General features: G+C 41.5%; 1 protein-coding gene across 1 annotated transcript; it reads right to left on the bottom strand.

Moving 5' to 3' along the window:
- Nucleotides 1-358: 358 nt before the first annotated feature.
- Nucleotides 359-18536, bottom strand: mlycd (malonyl-CoA decarboxylase). The gene is made up of 5 exons (XM_085165501.1): nt 17909-18536; nt 9285-9397; nt 7133-7289; nt 6579-6731; nt 359-1279 (listed from the first exon to the last, which is right to left on the bottom strand). The coding sequence occupies exons 1-5, from the start codon at nt 18452-18454 to the stop codon at nt 743-745; spliced, it is 1506 nt and encodes a 501-aa protein (XP_085021627.1). The 5' UTR covers nt 18455-18536; the 3' UTR covers nt 359-742.
- Nucleotides 18537-20064: the final 1528 nt, after the last annotated feature.

The following is a 20064-nucleotide window of genomic DNA, read 5'->3' as shown; positions in this document are numbered from 1 at the left end:
GGCGATGGTTCTCCGGAGACGCTGGTCATATGTAATTGTGTGTGTGTGTGTGTGTGTGTGTGTAGGCTAAATTATCCCCAAAACTCACCTGAATGGAGCTACCAGGAGGGTCCAGCCCACTGGGTTAAAGCGAGCACAGTCAACTGGAAAATATAAGCAGTTGTAACAAACGCGCAAAACAAATCTAATTTTTTTAGTGTTATTTAATATGAACTAATATTTCCAGTCTGTGATTTCATGTCGTTGTGTACGGAGCTTTAGTGGGAATAAGCAGCAGGTGTAGATAAACCCGAGCGCAGGAAGAACTACTTCTACCTCATCCTCTGACATATTTGCAACACGACAGTTCAGCCAAATGAAAGAATCCAAACATCATTTATTCCAGTAGCTGCGCTCCCTCGCTGCTCGCACTTTACACAGACTCTTATCCAACAACATGTTACAGCAGTGATGGATGCCTCGTGCTTCATTAGCTGCAGTCTGTCCTGGGAATCACTTACACAATATCAAACAGCTTCGGCCAGAAATCTAATGAGGCAAACAGCAGATGGCGAGCGTTACGTCACGTGAGAAACGCTCTCGTTTCAATTGGAAACATAATATCGACCAACATCCGCTCAGCGGTTCTTCTGGAGCTGCTGCTTTATGAACATTTATTAAACACGCCAAGAAATTCTCACAAATATATAATCGATCGAAACAGCAGAACAGCAGAACGGGTGGGCGTGTCGCCGCCGCTTAATCACAGTTTGCTGGCCTTCTGAAACTGGGACACGAAGCCGAGCACCTGATCTGACGCTGCGATGACCTTATTCTGAAGGTAGCGCGCGCTGTTTTTCGACGTCTCGTTCAGGAAGTAACGATAGTTCACCATGATGCCGCAGGAGTTGGCCACACCCCTGGGGCTGGTGTCGGCACGCCAGTTGAGCCGCCACATTGTAGCGCCGTTTTGCAGGTGGAAGTTAGCCACCGGATTGAGAGCGTAGCCGCGCCGCTTCTCCCCGTACAGGTACCAGGCGCACAGACGCATCAGGACGGGCTCCAGGACGCCGCACAGTCTCTCTGAACGCATCCACTCGTTAGAGCTGAGGAGCTTGCGAAGGGAATCCACGCTCGGGGTGGAATCGGTGGCGTGTTGTATCTCCTTCCACTCTTCCTCAGAGAGCAGATCGAATGCACGGCCCTCCTTCCTGCACTGGCTGAGCAGGCCTTGAAGCCAAGCGGAGAAGCCGGGAATGGGTGACAGGCTGGAGAACTGGGCCATGACGGGGAACTCGCTCTGGAAGGCAGAAGAGAGGCAGAGTTATACCCATGACCTATTTACATCCAGTCGAATTTCATTCATTCAAAAAGGCCTGTTTTTACAGTTTGTACAATCATGTGCATTAATGCAGTAAAAGCCTTGAAATAGCCTCAACCTTTCCAAACAGGCGGAAAGAAGAAAAAAGATCAACTGGTGATGCAAAGAATGAGGAAACAGAGACCACGCACGAGGCAGCACAGATCTTATCTTTACTAGGATGTAAAGGTCGCCAGTTTTACAGCAGTGCAAAAAGGAGACGAACACTCACCTCAGCATCAAAACACCAAAAGAAATGTTTGTTCCCGGGCAGCTGCTCGGGCCTTCAGCTCCTCTGCTTCATGATGCTGCCCTCCTGATGGAGATGGATGACCCTCTCTGTCCTTACCTCCCTCTTATTCCATCCACCTCCTCTGTCCCTTGCACCTTTAATACCTGTCCTTTTCTTTCAACAGCCGCCCCCGCCTGTCTCTGCCTCCTGTTGTCTGCCCACGCGCGAACCAGTCACCCACCCACTCACCCATCTCACGAGTCCTCTTCCACCCCACTACCTCTCTACTTTCACAAAAACACTCCCCCACCCCTCCCATTTTCATGCTTCGGCGTCTAGGTTGATAAGTGACGGAGCAAATGTGGCAGAGGAGTGAAAGGCTGCCGACGAAAGCGTCAGACGAACCCTGGAGGGACGCGTCGCCGTCTGTGTGCCTTGTTCTGCAACATTGTTTCTATTCCCCCCTTGATCTCGACCCCTTCGGCCCCTTTTACACTAAAAGCCAACCTTCTCGCTCACCTGCTGCCTTTGTACTTCTTTGCACTTCCTTATTCTAACCTCTACTTTTAACTACAGCCTGTCAGGAGTGGGCAGTGTTTACAGAACAGGAAGGAACCCCGAAACAGGAAGAAAGGAGGAAAAAGAAACTGGCAGGATAGAATATAGAAGAAAAGATGGAGCGGTGCCAGAACTATGCTCCGGGGTCCAATCTACAAAGACAAGCAGGGCGTCCTCTTTACCTTAAATCACCACGGTGACCTTTTCTTTTCCCCTCTGTCATCTATCAATCATCAGAGTGCTCCCTCTGTGCTACGCTGCTCCTCTGCTCACCTTTACAAACGCTAAAGAAGCCAAGCTGAGAAACCTCTGCCACAGCTGGCTTTGAAGGAAAGCACTGCAGTCACTCGTCGGGATTCCCATTCATGGAAAACTGTCCAGAAGATTTCTTGAAGCCAACAGAAGAATACATTCTGCCTCCCTGATTCTATGTTAAAGCCTTTTACAGCATGTTGGAAACATGACTCTGGTCCAGGAACCACGTGCAGATGAAACCAGTGCAAACACACGTTTATGGTTTTTCTCCCTCTTTTCTGCCATGAAGCAAAAATTTCAATACACCAGGTAAAGATCCGAGTTTTAGGACAAACCCTCACCCTTCTTCTTCTCTCCGCTGGCTCTCCGTAAGTTTTCAGAATTCATTTGGAGATTTTGCTTTGCACTTCTAAAACACATCTAGGTCTGGCCCCGAGCTACGTGGCAGAAATATTAACCCCATAAGAGCCCGTCTGCAGCTTCCAGCTCCTCAGTTGGAGCTTTTCTGGCTGTTTTAAGGCAGCGGCTTAAATCCAGCCGTGCTTTTGCCACCAGGGCTACTCAGCTTTTTCATGACCTGCCTGAGGAGATAAGGAGTGCTGAATCTGTGCTTCTTTCAAATCACTTTTTAAATACATTTCGTAGAGACTTAGTTTATAAAGTATTTGGTATATGAAGCAGTTGATATTATCACGATGATAAATAAAATCCCTAAAGCTAAAGACAGCTAGAGATAAAAGCTTACGTTAGCTCAGGAGGGCAGTATGTATGTTTGATATTACATTTTACTTAGTTAATTATAATTCTTGCTGTATACATTATTAAACAGCAAGATAAATAGCATAATTAGCCAATTGTGTCCCCCGCGACCCTGAAAAGGATAAGCGGAAGGATGGATGGATGAAACGATATATTTTTAGACATAAGTTGTAACGGCCGGCGTTTTCTTTGTGAGGATTTATTACACGGCGTGCTGCGGCGTGCTGCGGGGAAAGGCCTGTTCTAACGTTTCAGTCTACGGTTTATTTTTTAGCCCTTTTTTTGCTTCTCATCCGTAAACACTCTGCATACTCGTTCATGTGATTCAGTTTATTTTGAAAAGTCTCAACAGGATCTTGAGCTTTATTGTGAAAGGTTTAAGTGGAAAATAAACAAGCGGATACGCGATGCTGTTACCGTCGTTGTTGCTAACGACAACGCATAAAAACAGGCGCTTGTTATATTAAATATAAGAGAAAGAGAGAACTTTAAGAAATTAATAAAAACTACAGTGACCATCAAAACGATAAAAAAATATTACCGTAAACAGTTTATTTTGTGACACCACGAAACAAATGATAAACGTTTTTATATATATCGTTATATAACAACCCTACCTGCTGTTATGAGATAACTAGTTACAGTGACACTGTGCTAATGATGGCTACACCCTCATCCAACAACAACCCAGATCTGTCTACAGTTCACACCCACCTGCTAACTTCCACCTGTTCTTTCTAATAATGTTTGATCTGTTATTGTTCAGTATGTCTAATAGAGTATACAGGCAGGCAAAGATGTATACGTCTATAGTCGTTCACTGCTACAAACATACAAGCAGTTATTTCCTCATTTAAACTGCCAGCTCTCTTCTTCAACGTCGCTTCGTTGCTCTGGAACGATTCCAAAGCTCAAGATGTTTAAGATTGCTTAGTGTGAGTCCCGTTCAGACCACTTTCACTTCTGCCACGGTGGCTGGACATCCTTCAGCGTGTCAAGTTTAGATTTTTCCTCCAAGAGGAGGGACTGTATCCGACTGCCAGGGTGGGTGCTGAGTAGGGCTGCCACAAACGATTATTTTGATAGTCGACTAGTCACCGATTATTTTTGCGATTAGTCGACTAATCAGATCATCATCCATTGGACATAAAACATACAGCTTATTGCACCAGCAGCATCTGCTCTTATATAACTATCATTAGCTTACAGCTTTAAGTGTTTAAGGTATGTGCTAACTAAAAATAAAGACAAGATGATAGTTTATTAAATTTTAATGAAATTTGCAGATTGTTTCGGTGAAGTTTAATAAACTCCTTGCTATCTAAAATATAACAGGACACCGGAGTAAATTCTGGAGCATCTCACACTTCTGATAATCAGCTGTCTGCTTGACGTTTATTCAGCTGTGTGAAAACTATAACTTTAATCTCAGCCAAACCGATTTACTCAGGAACAAATAAAATACTAAAAAAAGCCAAACAATAACATTTTTAAGTTATCTAAGTGACTTATATATCATGTTTAACCTGAGTAGCGAAAGACGGCGGTGGGTTTGAAAACGATTAGCGGGAGTCCGGTGTTCTCACGGCTCTAGTTAGCCTAGCCCCCGGCTAGCTATCGAGCTAGTGGGTAACAGACGTCTCCGAAAACGTCTGAGCGCTTTTGAAAATATGTGGTGTCTTGATAAACTGAGCAGATATTTGAGGTTTACACAGCTACATTCTCGCCTGAAAATATGTTAAACGTTTATTTTGTGACCCAGAAAGAATAATAAGAGTAATATTAAAACTAACTAGCTGCCGCCATTGTTGGAAACTGAGCTGGGCTGCGCTATGAATTCTGGGACACAGCTTCTTCTTCTTCTTTGGGGTTTAACGGCAGCTGGCATCCTTGTACATGCAGTGCTGCCATCTTCTGTTTCAGTCCGTTATTACACTCTTAAATCCTACTACTTATTCCTGCGTCTTTTGTGATCTTACAAAGCTTCAAACGACGTGTCGACTATTAAATCAGTCGTCGACAATTTTGATAGTCGACGTAATCGTGGCAGCCCTAGTGCTGAGTCAAAAAAGCCCCCACACAGCCACCATCTCAGCTCCCGTATATTACAGTAGAAGGTCAGTAAGCAGTTTCATTTTGCTAATCAACTTTCGTGTGCACAACCCTGTGAAGACCAAAAAACCACCTCCTGACCTGAAGGCCTGCATATCTGCTCGTATGCATGCGTGCAAATAGACCAGCACTTCCAGGTAGACATTTATAACTAATAGCAGCAGGAAAAGTGGTGAAGAGGAGATGAGAGGACAGAGACAGGTGTCTCACAACTGTTAAGCTACTTTCTCTTTGCAGATAGAAAGGAGACAGAAATCTGCATTAGGAGGCTGGAAGAGCTATAACAGCACAAGTCTGTGATGTACCATTATTTATTTTGTTCCAGTTCCTGTTTCTTTTGTTTCTTTACTTTATTAAGGTCTCGTTTCTGTAAAGCTGAAAAACTCTTACACGCCTTCACGAATGCAGAATCCACATCTTTAAGGCTTCTACAAAACAATGCAATATAACATTCGGTGGCGTGCGACACCCAAAGCCTTACCGCCGACGCAGAAAACACGAAACCGCATCTGCGCTGCTCACTCAACCGCACGCTTCCATTAATAACAATGACAATAAGCAAACCACTTGCAGACATCAAAACAGTCACTTTGTATGGATAAATAAAATGAAAACACTTTAAACCTGATTTTCTTTTTTTATGAGGATACGCTATGAAAAGCTATTTCCCAGCTGTTGATGAGAGAAGCTTTTGATCTTCCATTCAGCGTTCCAATCGTTTAACAAGTGCGAGCTCGAGTGGTCCAACACAAAGAGCTCTTCTGTGCTTATTGAGAGGGATGGATGAGATGTTAGTGCTGCCTGTCAGCTGAGTACTTCTCTGTTTATGTGTACATGCATTCAGGCGCTATTGCAAGTGGGAGATTTATGATTCAGAATAAAAAAAGGATGTAAATGTAAGAAAGTAGGTCACCTGGACAACACCTGAAGGAAGGGAGGAGCTCTGTGTCATGTGTGCGTTCACGATAAGGCGTTATTATCTAGCTGTAATGGAAAGGTTGAGGATGCTTCGCTACATCCTGGTTATATTTAGATAACACGTGTTTACTTAACCTTGCTGCATCTCTTTCATTGACACTTATCTGGAATGTCATCGTATTTTAAACAGCTGCCGGCATTTTAATTAGCAGAATTAACCAAAAATGTTTTGCTCTCATCCCATCAACGGGAACACTGAGGCATTTCAGAATAATTCGATCATATCCTCAAAGACAATTCAAGTTCTAGTAGCTGCAACTGAGCCAAGATAAACTCTGTCAGTCTACAAATGTGAAAATGTGATTGTTTGTTGTATATAAGCACCTGCAGCCCACATTTGCTTACCTGCAATTCACGCACCACCCTCTTGATGAGGACATTGCCCAGTTCCACCCCTTGCAGGCCAGCTTGTGTTGAAGAGATGGAGTAGAAGACAGCTGAATTGATCTTATTCACGTCTTCGTCTGAGTCCAGGGTGGCAAACTCACGAACAATACTCTGAGAAAAAAGAAAGACAGAAGATCATTTTTTCTTTAGGCTGCAGTAAGGAAGACAAATCCTGCACTACTCATGCAGCTGTAAACCCATTTTCAGTGTTCTTAGCTGCTGAGCTGCTGTCAGGGCAAGTTTCACTACAACTATTTGAGCCGCTGGGGCAGAACTGTGGAAATCATTGCACACTGTGAAATATTCTTGGATTTCAGTGTTGTGAAAGCTGCCTTTAGCTTGCACAAAAACAAAAGGAAGCGACTGCTGAGCATAAAGCTTTGTTTAAACAGGGATGTGCAGTTACAAGCCTCATACTGGTCACGTGACAGGAGGACCGACACGGTAAAACCCAGACGTGTAACTGTCTGTAACACAAACCGTTACAGCAGCCTCCAGCTACTGAGTCTAACCTGTATGTTATCAGAGATGTCTTCAGTCAGAGCCACGTGGAGCACAACCAAGGGCTCTCCCGGCATGGCAGCATGGGTGAAGGCGTAGCAGCGTCGGTACGGTCCCACTCTGCGCTTCAGGTCGGTCCAGTTTCTTACAGGGTGCACTGCCTCATACCTGGGAGAAGGCAGGCTCATGGTTAACTCCAAAGCCCTTGGTTACCGATATGTTATTAGTTACACGCCTCCAGCTTAAATAATCACAGCAGCTTAAAAAAAACTCAGCGTCCTTTTTGCAGCATCCTTCAGACAAAAGCGGCGTCTCATGCGGGCGGCTCAAAGAACCACAAGTGGGTCTGATTAGCTGCGTCGAGCCAGTTAGCTTTGAATGACATTTTCCCCCATTTTTCATTCAAAGATAAAAGTGTTGTGTTACTCAATTTCAAATATTACGTTTTCACTTGCAACGGTTTGCAAAAGACCTTCTTTTTCTGCTATTCTAACATAAAATAGCCAAATTAATATAAAGCTAAATACAGGCGTTACAAAGCCTTAATTAACGTGATTACTAACATTTATGTTTGCAAACTTTTACATCAAACTGGCTTCTGTGAAAGATCTTTATAGCAATAGCTTCACATGGAGCGCTTAATAGGGCTCCTATTTATATTAGATTATATAAACTATGTTGCCCATTCAGCTAATTTCACTGCAATATTTTGTCGACTGTCTCACCTGCTACCTTGTTTACCCTCCTTCTAAAGTGCACCTGATTTCTGTACAGTGGGAATAGGAAGTGAAATGACTCCCCCTAGAGCCTGGAGTAAAGCTACAGTTATATTCTACTAATCATTTCCAAAACCTGTAGCTGAATTTTTAGGTAAAGATAAAAGAGAGAAATGCACAGCTAGTCGGACTGCTTTAAATACATTAAACAGCTGTAGCACCTTCTCCCAACAAGTACTTCAAACTAGTGTGTGCAAGCAGGTGCATGTGTGTGTTTTTACTAGAGCTGCCACAAATGATTATTTTGATAGTCGACTAGTCACCGATTATTTTTGCGATTAGTCGACTAATCAGATCATCATCCATTGGACCAGCAGCATCTGCTCTTATATAACTATCATTAGCTTACAGCTTTAAGTGTTTAAGGTATGTGCTAACTAAAAATAAAGACAAGATGATAGTTTATTAAATTTTAATGAAATTTGTAGATTGTTTCGGTGAAGTTTAATAAACTCCTTGCTATCTAAAATATAACAGGACACCGGAGTATATTCTCGAGCATCTAACACTTCTGATAATCAGCTGTCTGCTTGACGTTTATTCAGCTGTGTAAAAACTATAACTTTAATCTCAGCCAAACCGATTTACTCAGGAACAAATAAACAATAACATTTTAAAGTTATCTAAGTGACTTATATATCATGTTTAACCTGAGTAGCGAAAGAAGGTGGTGGGTTTGAAAACATTTTCCAGGAGTCCGGTGTTCTCACGGCTCTAGTGAGCCTAGCCCCCGGCTAGCTATCGAGCTAGTGGCTAACAGACGTCTCCGAAAACGTCGGAGCGCTTTTGAAAATATGTGGTGTCTTGATAAACTGAGCAGATATTTGAGGTTTACACAGCTACATTCTCGCCTGAAAATATGTTAAACGTTTATTTTGTGACCCAGAAAGAATAATAAGAGTAATATTAAAACTAACTAGCTGCCGCCATTGTTGGAAACTGAGCTGGGCCGCGCTATGAATTCTGGGACACAGCTTCTTCTTCTTCGGGGTTTAACGGCAGCTGGCATCCTTGTACATGCAGTGCTGCCATCTTCTGTTTCAGTCCGTTATTACACTCTTAAATCCTACTACTTATTCCTGTGTCTTTGGGGATCTTACAAAGCTTCAAACGACGCGTCGACTATTAAATTAGTCGTCGACGATTTTGATAGTCGACGTAAACGTAACTAGTCGACTTTAATGCTCGTTTAAATGCTCATGAAGTTCATTTAAACACGTGGACAAGCCCGCTGTCCCTATGGTTACTGAGGAGGGGTTAAGTAAACAGTAATTTTTAAAACTGTGCTGTCTAATGTGCTTCAGGGAAGAAGAAAAAACAGCCTGCGATGCGATTCTACAGTTAAAGATGAGGAACAACACTGCGTGGCTCGCAGTAACGCCCTTACTGGCTGATCTTCTGCAGGATCTCGCAGGGCGACTGCCAGGTGATTCTCTCGAGTCGCAGCAGACCTACAGAGAACCACTCGGACAGCAAGCTCTTCAGCGCACCATTCAGGTCCTGTGGGAAAAAAAGGTGAGCGTTTAGCTGTAACAGCAACATCCAGCTGATAATTGAAACATTCGCCACATTCTTTCTGTTTCAGTGAGCAGCTCAGCAGCTGCTCTGTCGAGTAAATATAGTACAAGAAAAAGAAGGTCACCGCATCCACGATATTGAGTAATGCAAGCACTAACTGAATGTCATTTCACTGTTGCAGTGAAAAGTTGTAAGTGGAAAATAAAATACTGTCTTTTCCTATTAAGAAGTGGATAAATACAGGCTTTACAAGCCCGTGACCTGTTTTATTAGGAGCTCACAGACTAGAGCAGCGCAGCAGCTGAAGTTTGTCTGTGGCGATGAACAATTCATGGCCACATCTTGGACACTGTGCCTGGATGTGTGCTCCTTTGGGTGTCGGTATACAGTTTGAATGTTTTCACATTATGAATAGTGATTTGTTCGAGCTTGCAATAAGCGTCGAAGGGGCCACTTCAATAAGCAACTTGCCATTTGAAAGCAGGCCTGTCCTCCAACAAAGGTCAGACTTCATTTAAAGCAAATCTCTTGCAAACACACAAACAAGCTCACAAGGTGCACACACTCAGGCACATAAATAGAGCTTATATTGGCTGTTTCATAGGATGGCTTCTCTTCAGGCTTACTTTAATGCCAGCTTGTCAATCATAATAAAAGCTAATGCAAACAAGCACAACTACAGTCACGCTGTAAAAGCCAGTGGCTGAAATTCTCCACGAGCAGCGATCGAATCCAAAGCTAACAGCATCTGAAATTCATTCCCACATATAAGCATCAGGCGCTGCATTATTCAGCTGTACGGGTGAGAAGTTTCAGACGAGAAGATTCTGTTGAGCAAAGAGCAAATCAAAAGTAACCCTGAAATAAAATTTTAGCAAAACTTCAATTTCGACTTATTTCATAGTATATATGTGTTCCTCAGACTTCACAAGCTGCCAGAAGTGAAATAATCTACGATAGCTGATACGCACATCAACAGCGCCGCGAGGGAATAGCAGCCGCCGGCTCAGGCGGCCAATTTTCACCCACACAAAAGAGAGGTCAAACTGGGATGTGTATTCCATTGACCCAGCAGAAGATGGAGTCTTTAGAAATGGAAGAGTGCATCATTCAAGGCCTTGAGTTAGGAGAGAGGGAGAGAGGGATGGCAGAAAGAAAGGGAAGGGGTAAAAAAGAAAATCCTGCAACCCATTAAAAAGAAAATGAAGCGACACTTTTGGAGCCGTATCAATGCAGCTGGGCGCTGATGCTGTAAGGTGATACGGCCTCTGCTACGAGCAGCCTCTCAAGCTGGAGTTATTTTGTGACTATACGGTGAGCCGGCACGAGCTGCCTGCACAAGGCCAGGTGACCACTGACTGTCCAAGTGTTTCAAAGGTCAGTCAGAGCCTGCCAGTACCTTTGCTCCAGTAGGGCGCGCGCCATTTGTGAGCTTGTGCGTCGAAGGGGAAAAAATAGTCCCGCTGACATGCAGGGAGCCAACTAACACGATATCCTTGACACGTCCTAACCAGTGTTGGGCAAGTTAGTTTGAAAAAGTCATTAATTATAGTTGCTAGTTACTTCTTCAAAAAAGTAACTGAGTTATAATATTCTAAAAGTAATTAATTACTTGAAAAGTAACTATTACGTTAACGTTTAACCCCCTGGGCTCCAGGGTATAATTGGCCATTTTTAACTACGTTTGATTTTCCCTCCACATTTCACCTTTAAAAACGATTTCCTTTGTCTTGTTTGGTCTCATCCTTTTCAGCACAACCTCACGTGTCTGAATTTACAGTCATGTTTTCATTTTGACAAACTGTACTAACACAATTGATCTAAAATCAGACAAAAAACATAAAATCCGAGTAGAAAAGGTGATTTTTTTTACTGTAACAACCACAAACATGTTTAATGAATCATATTTCATAACTTTAAATGCAAATATAAATGGTCAATTTTAAAATCTATGTACAAGTTTTGCAAACGACAAAGTTATTTGCAGCCATTTAACTTTTACCCTTTTTCAATAAGATGCCACAAATTATTTGTGCCACTCCAAAAACATAATTTCTGTCCACTATAAAGGAAACATCACAGCTGATACCTGCAGGTCTGACAGCAGCAGGTGAGTCACTCCTGTTTCTACCTGGAGACAGCAGTCGCCTCATTGTTCTGACACACAACACAAAACTATCCACAACACTACACACTAACTACACAAGACAACACATTAACTCTCCAAACACGCTGAACGTCACAAATCTCTCACATCTCAAAACTCTCTCTCTCTCTCTCACTCCTAAATCTTCCGCCTCTTCCTAAACAACCAAATGTCATGTTTCCATATCATTTTTTGATTGGTCGACATGGTGCATTTTTTTACCAACACCAACAGGCTGTTTTTTGTTTTGTTTTTGTTGTTTTTTGCTGATAAGCAGAGAGGTCTCGCTGCGCTGTCCTTAGACAGTAAACGTGACGAAACTATTGAGGGAAAAACGCTTATATCTTGTTTATCACGACTTTACGTGGCCGATCAACGCAATTATAAACTGGTATATATCACCTTGTTGCTTTGTCTTTAAGTGGTCGTGTGATTGTTTACCACGACTACTTTATTCTTCCTCAGTCAAACAGCAGCACTTGTGTGATTGTTTTGCCCCCTGAGCTCCAGGTGTTTTGCCAAAAAGTGATCGTCGGGCAGAAAGTGATCGCCGCCCGCGGGAGCGCGCAGCTGCTTAAAGCTGCAGCGTCCAGATTACTTACAGCTACTTCTGTGCAACTGATATAAAGTGCAGTAAACTGAACACAGCTTCAACCATCTGCTTGTTGAAAAATAGTAACGCGACCACATTTTCTTGTTAGTAACGGTAACGGCGTTGCAACGATAGGAATAGTAATTAGTTAGATTACTCGTTACTGAAAAAAGTAACGCTGTTGTTCCCATGACTGGTCCTAACATCTTCCAGTTGCAGTTTGGGTGAACACAAATGAAAGGGCCTGAAGCAAAAAGGTGAGAGGGAACATCAAAAGTCAATATGCAAATCCGACTAATCGAAATAAAAGAGAACCACGGCGACTCGGTCTTGGGTACATTTAAAAAGTGAATGCACCCAAGGCTTTTATGCTGTACTGTAGTTCTACAGTCATTACCATATTCTGATTGGTATGCACATACCTTCAACGCAGGCACTAAAAGCTTCACGTTGGCTGTGACCTTTCTCATTTTTTAGCTCAATCAATGCAGGCGGTGACAACAAGCAAAGATTACGAGGCACCAACAAGACCAACGTTTCCAGTGCTGAGAAGAAGTCGCTACTCTGTTGGCAACTTGGACCTTTATAAGCTACACAGGCTCTCAGTGGTCCTGGGTTATTGAGATTAAGCACATCTGAACCACGTTAGAGCAGGAACGGTGCAATCGGGGTGTTTAAAAAACATATCTGCCAGTAGCACTTAACACATGAAAACACATGATTGCAAGGTCAAAGGCATATGCACTTTCAGTGCTTTCCAAAGTAGGGATGCAACAATACCAATTTTTTCAAACCGATACGATACCGATACTTGGATCTGAGTACTTGCCGATACAGAGTACAAAAAACGATACTTCTACCACACACACACACAAATACAATTAATTGGAAGACAGGTTTATTATATTCCCTGCCGATAAAAAATAAAATCTTAATAAAAATGACCACAAAAAAATTTCAAGTGAAAAATAAGCACTTCTGTTAAATTATTGCAGAGTCTCCACATTGTAATTTTACAAAATATCACTGAACTATTGGCACTGTCTCGAGTTTTCAGAATAATAAATAAACACTTCTGTTCGTTTATTATATTTCATATCGCAGCTCGAGTATGCTGAGAAGACGATGCAATCCTATGTTTTCCACGACCGGCATTGGCTGGTCATCCAGAGCGATAAAATGAGTCAGAGCCTCTGTTATTTTAACTGCCCGTGGATTTTCTCTTGACATTTTTCATCGCTTTTCCAAATATTTTTCCAAAGAGTTAAAGTTGGCTGTTCCACACTGCTGACATTTTGTTTAGCCTAGCTACAGCAGCCTCCAGTTTCTCTTTTTTATCTGGAGCTGCCAGTCTCACTCGTCTAACCCTGTGCCTGTTTAGCGCAGGATGTCCCCCTAGTGGCCAATCTAAAAAACTACAACAGAAATGACAAGCCACTCTCTGATTAATGAAATAAGTTGGTATCGGTTCATGGTATCGGTTAACTTTTACGAGTATGAGTACACACACATTTTACAGTATCGGCCCCGATACCCGATACCAGTATCGATACCCGATACCAGTATCGGTGTATCCCTAATAATAATAATAAAAATGATAATAATAGCACAGTCTAGTATGTCTTATGTTGTTGCAGTGACCTAACTGTAAAACCTGCTACAGACCAATTTTCTGTTTGTTTTTCTGCATATGCATACTTTATAGTCTCCACATTGTAATTTTACAAAATATCACTGAACTATTGTCTCGAGCTTTCAGAATAATAAATAAACACTTCTGTTTGGAATAAAATAAATACAAATTAGGTTTGCAAATAAAATAAACTTTTAAATTATTGCAGAGTGTCCATATTGTAAACAAACAAACAAAATAATTATTATTAAATAAATAATAAAATATAAAAAAGTATAAAATAAATAATAAATAAAATAATAATTGCCCCCCTAGTGGCCAATCTAAAAAAACTACAACAGAAATGACAAGCCACCCTCTGATTAATGAAATAAGTTGGTATCGGTTAACTTTTACGAGTATGAGTACATGCACATTCCACAGTATCGGCCCCGATACCGATACTGTTATCGGTATACCGATAACAGTATCGGTATCGGTATCGTAAAACTTAACCGATACCATGAACCGATACCAACTTATTTCATTAATACCGATACCAGTATCGGTATCGGTGCATCCCTAATCGTCTTCATTCTGTAAATATAAATTCAATGACAAACCATAAATCATTTTTCCTCTACAGATGAGAGGACAAAGACACTACAGGACCAAAGTAATGTAAGGATTACACCAAGTAAATCTTTGTCGCACATTTCACAGTACCGTATCGGTATCGGTGCATCCCTATTCCAAAGCAAAACATAGAAGCTGAAGATGACTAAAGTAGGCTTTCATAAAATAGCTGCTTATGATACCAGAAAAGACATTTTAGTTGAACTATAGTAGCTTTTGATTGTGGTTTTCTAATTTTGATCTACATATTTCAGCACAAGAATTTTACAGCTCAGCAGCTTCCTTTTTATGTAGTATGTTGGAGAATCAGGGGGGAAACATTTTCATGAGCTAAATAAATAAAAATGTGTGTTTTTAACACAAAACTAAACAGATGTTAATGAGGTTTCATCAAATGTTGAGACTGAGAAAGATTTGCTCATTCTGAGCTTGATGCCAGCAAACCAAACTTATAAAAGAAAAAGTTGGAACTTATATGAAGGCTGGAAAGACGTGCAATGCTTAATAAAAAAAAGAAAAGTAGAAGAAAAGAAAGTACCTCAGCGTGATGGCTTATTACTTAAAGGCATCCGTCTTTTAGCCCTTTAATAAATATAGTGAAGTACACTCACAAAGTGCCAGTGCTTTCATTCCCATCTAGATTTCTTTAAAATAGCACCCTGTGCGCCTTCAAAGACTTGGAGTTGAGAGCACTGCTACGCTGTACCTTAAAGGAAGAAAAGCACCTGTTGGAACATGATTGGATTAAAGAGGCGTCCCGGAGAGACCGTCTTTCATAAGTGAAAATGTGGAGAGGTTTACCACTTTGCGAATGACTGCACAGGCAAACAATTCAGCTATTTTAGAAGAACCTTTCTCAACATAAAATTGCAAAGAATTTGTGGATTTCATCATGTTTGGTACAAAACCTGAACATAACAAATAAAAATAGGGTTGCAAACTATCAATTAATTATGATGGCTGACTACAAAAACAGTTCAAACTCAGGAAAGAAAAACGCTGTGCCCGAGCTTGTTTAACACAGACTAAAGTTAAATGCATGCCTGCGGTCTGAAATTTTAAAGTCATGGATGATGCATTCTCTTGGCGTCATAATTGACCTTTTTATCAGCATCTGATTGTATAGGCAGGCACTGGTCTACAGCTATACCATTACTGCTGAATGATATATAGTATGTATATATATATATATATATATATATATATATATATATATATATAGTATGGCAGTAGGGCTGCCACGATTAGTCGACTATCAAAATCGTCGACGACTGATTTAATAGTCGACGAGTCGTTTGAAGCTTTGAAAGATCACAAAAGACGCAGGAATAAGTAGCAGGATTTAAGAGTGTAATAACGGACTGAAACAGAAGATGGCAGCACTGCATGTACAAGGATGCCAGCTGCCGTTAAACCCCGAAGAAGAAGAAGAAGCTGTGTCCCAGAATTCATAGCGCGGCCCAGCTCAGTTTCCAACAATGGCGGCAGCTAGTTAGTTTTAATATTACTCTTATTATTCTTTCTGGGTCACAAAATAAACGTTTAACATATTTTCAGGCGAGAATGTAGCTGTGTAAACCTCAAATATCTGCTCAGTTTATCAAGACACCACATATTTTCAAAAGCGCTCCGACGTTTTCGGAGACGTCTGTTACCCACTAGCTCGATAGCTAGCCGGGGGCTAGCTTTCATTAGAATTTAATAAACTATCATCTTGTCTTTATTTTTAGTTAGCACATACCTTAAACACTTAAAGCTGTAAGCTAATGATAGTTATATAAGAGCAGATGCTGCTGGTGCAATAAGCTGTACGTCCAATGGATGCATGATCTGTCGACTATCAAAATAATCGTTTGTGGCAGCCCTAATAGGCAGGCACTGGTCTACATCTATACCATTACTGCTGAATGATATATGCAGGTTTACTTCAAGACAATATCTTTCTTCATTGAAGACGTTTGCCTGACCCAACGTTTTGGAATCTGCTGCTGGCATCAAGTTTAAAATGAGCACAAACTTATGTGACATTCTGTCTTTGGAATCCTGTAAATGAAATCCATGGTTTAAGCAGTTTGAGCATGATAGCATGCTTGCATAACACCAGTGGGTTATTTATAACTCCGAGTCTGAGGCTGACATGAAACCAACAGAAAAGTCATCCTGTAAACATACTGCAGTTGCAGGAACTGCCACATAAACAATGCATGTATTTAATTACCAGTACTTGTAACTAACAAAATCCTTTTTTATGTTTCTGTTATGTTTAGTTCAGCAGCATGTGTAAGCTCTTTGATCAAGTTGATATTTTCTATGTTTAAATACAATTATTGTTGTAGTTTGAAATAAAAACGTCATCACAAATGTCAAACATTCTCTAGTTTCAGTTTCTTGGTAATCAGAATCTCCATCTTTACTTTTTCCACACCTGACCAGACAATAAGAAAAAGATAAAGCCGATGTTTTAACTGTGGAAAAATCATGAAGAATATGTTACTCTGACAATGTAAATACTCTAAACTGCTTTATTTGTTTACATAGCACTAAGGTTCAGTTGATAGACTTTCTAGCACATTACACTGAATGACAGAACAGATATCAGAAATAAACCACTTATGGTAATTTTATTATTGCTATTAGTATCAAATATGGGGCTTTAGATGTGAATACCTCTACAGCGTTTATATCTGTACTCTCAAACTAAGTGCACGAACTACACGCTGACAAACCCACTTAAAAATATTCCACTGTTACCACTTACAGCGTGCATAAGCACAGTTACACCCTAGTGTGAACTGAAAGGTGTGATTATATTGAAGCCTGAATGATGAGGCCTGTGAGACTGCCTTTACGGTTAAATGCGCTGCCATAAATGTACCATTATAAGTGGGCGAAGAACATGGGATCGGTGTAATGGGATCTTTAAGGGTTTCTTTCCGCCGCCTTTTCTTTAAAGTCCGTTTTAACTGTCTTCAAAGGATGCATTCAAAATATTCATTACATGCCTGATTAATATTCAGTTCTTTCCCTTTGTAGCTACGGCAGAGAAGTTCTTATTCAGCTATAGAATTAAACATTTTAAAGTCTTTTTTAAACACGAGAGTGGAAGACAGCTCTGATCAGCTGAGCTGTCCATCCAGAACACGCAGAAGTCTGAAGAAAGCTCTGAAATTGAGCTTGACAGTGTTTTTGTCCCAAACAAGCCCCCGTCTAATCAATATGTTAAACAATCACACACTAAGAATGATAAAAAGGGGACCCGTTAATTACATGGTTAGTAAGGGGGAGTTAACTGGGGCAAAGGTGCACTGAACCCGTGATGAAATATGAACCGGGGGGGGCAGCGCACAGGCTGCAGTGTGCAGGCGGCTATACTGTAGCTACCGTTGGATGCTGTCAGGTTATGTCACATGCAGTGTCTCTACTTGGCAATGTCAAACACATAAACGCGAAAGGTATTTCTTGAGCTCGAAGCAAGCGAGCACCCGTAGAAATGTGAACGAATATTACCCTGATGTGCGGGCTGTCGCTAGCTTTGGACGAGATTATTTCGAGCACATCCGCTCGCAGATCCACAAGAAACTTCACTCCCCCCTCGACTCTGCTTATATGACTGAACAGCTGTTTATAACGGGGAGTCAAGGTGTACCGAAGTCTGTCTTCAGCTAGCAAAATGGTAGCCAAGTCCCGTAATTGAGTGTCCAGTAGCTTCAGTGCGAGCTCCGAAACACTTTTGTGGTCCACCCCGAAGTCTTGTGATAGCTTCGTTAGGAAACACAGTTTATCTTCCTTATCGAGACTTTTGTAGAAGTACATGAACTCCAGGCTGTTAGTTTCGGGTGGAGGCGGGGATTTGTCCCTCGTTTCGTAGGAAGGTAAAGGGGCAACGACCCTCGATAGTATCTCCTCCATACCGGAGACACCGCCGCGAATATGTGTAGAGTACCGGCGCCTGCAGCGGACGTCCGAGGCCTCCAGAGCAACTCTGAGAAGAGCCCGGTGTCGCCAGCACCTTACACTGCTCCGGAAAGCCAAAATCACGGGATGGGATGTCATTACCGGGGGGAGGTTAAGCTGTCTGGAACCCACGACCAGTTACCACACACCGGAAATCATTTCCGGGTCTCTTAAAGAGACAGTACAACAAATAAAACGCATTAACCCGGTGTTGTGCCAAAAAGTGATCCTATGGATAGAAGTTCAGTTTCTGATGGCACAAAGTTCTGCCTATAGCGATCGCCTGCCAAAAACTGATGTCATATGTTTCCATGTGTTTTTTATATGTGTAATATCTTTACTTATGTTGGTATTCGGTGGACTTCGCTAATCAGGGTTTACAAATGGGTTATATATAAGATATATAAATTACCTGTTTTTCAAGTATCTTTGTAACTCTATGTTATTGTACTTAAATTTTAACCAATCCGGTCCTTTTTGTCCACTTTAAATAAGTTTACAGAACTATTATTATATTTGTTGCAATGTCTGCTGTCCTCTTGCCCAGATTATTCTTTAAAAATACATTTTTAATGTCAACGAGATTTTTTTTAACTGCGTAAATAAAGGCTGTATAAAAGTCACTACCAAAAATTGATTGCGGCTCGTACCTTCTTACAGGAATGTTGTTTGTGACTCAAGATGACTTGATATCATGAGGGATACATGTGACATATGTTTCACATATTTTAGAGCAGAGCTTCCCATAGTGTGGGGCCCGCCCCCTGGGGGGGGGGGGGGGGCAGAGCCATTGCAGGGGGGGCGGAATGAAAAGGGGGGGGGGACCGACAAAACGCTTGGACACTGCTAGCACGGGGCGCCTACAGAAACGCATAGCAGGAGATGAAGCATCGCTGAATATGTTTCCAAACCAACTTCATTCTAAGCCAAAGACTAGAAAATATGGTGAAGCAAATCTGCCCTTTGGTTTCACCTGCACAAGTGCCGAGGTAGGTCTCCCTGCAGGATTGGTTTTCCCTTCATCAGGAGCAGCGCTGGGCTGTTCAAATCACGGACAAACAGTATCCCACATTCTTAATTTTTAGTTCACAAACACTTGTTGTGATGACTAACTACTCCTGACATTTTGGAGATGTTTGCTCTTTATACAGTAAAGTTACAGCGGGATACAAATAATATCAGGCTGATCCTGACAGGATTTGTTCCCCCCATGTAAAAATCTCTACAGCTGATACTGCTTTGAGTCCAAGACTTGGCAATTAAGGGGATTCACAGGAAAGAACATATGTTATATAGCCACTGAGAAGTGAAAAGATTAATTTTAAAATTACTTTTATCCATCACACACATTCCTAAGCAAATTCAATCTACAAACATTTATTTATTTGTATTTATTTATTTTACTAATTTTTAAACATTTAAAATAGATTTAACCAGTACTCTCAATATTTTGGTTAAATTAAATGAATAAAGAGAAGGTTCATATATGTTTGAGGGGTTTGCCATATATTGATGTATCATTTCACATGAACTTTGCTGTTTTGAGGTATTTGTGTTTGTGTGGCTAATGGTTCGCCCCCATCATGTAATATTTTTATTGACACTGTGTGTGTGTGTGTGTGTGTCTAACACCTGGCTGTGACTATATGTGGCCCTTCAGCTGTCTGCTTTCACCGACTTCTGTGGATACATACCATTATTGCTTTTTC

This window comes from Neolamprologus multifasciatus, chromosome 7 (genome assembly GCF_963576455.1).
Source record: "Neolamprologus multifasciatus chromosome 7, fNeoMul1.2, whole genome shotgun sequence".
Classification (NCBI taxonomy): domain Eukaryota; kingdom Metazoa; phylum Chordata; class Actinopteri; order Cichliformes; family Cichlidae; genus Neolamprologus; species Neolamprologus multifasciatus.
Note: the sequence above shows the minus strand (reverse complement) of the source record. Positions and strands in the feature narration are given on the sequence as shown.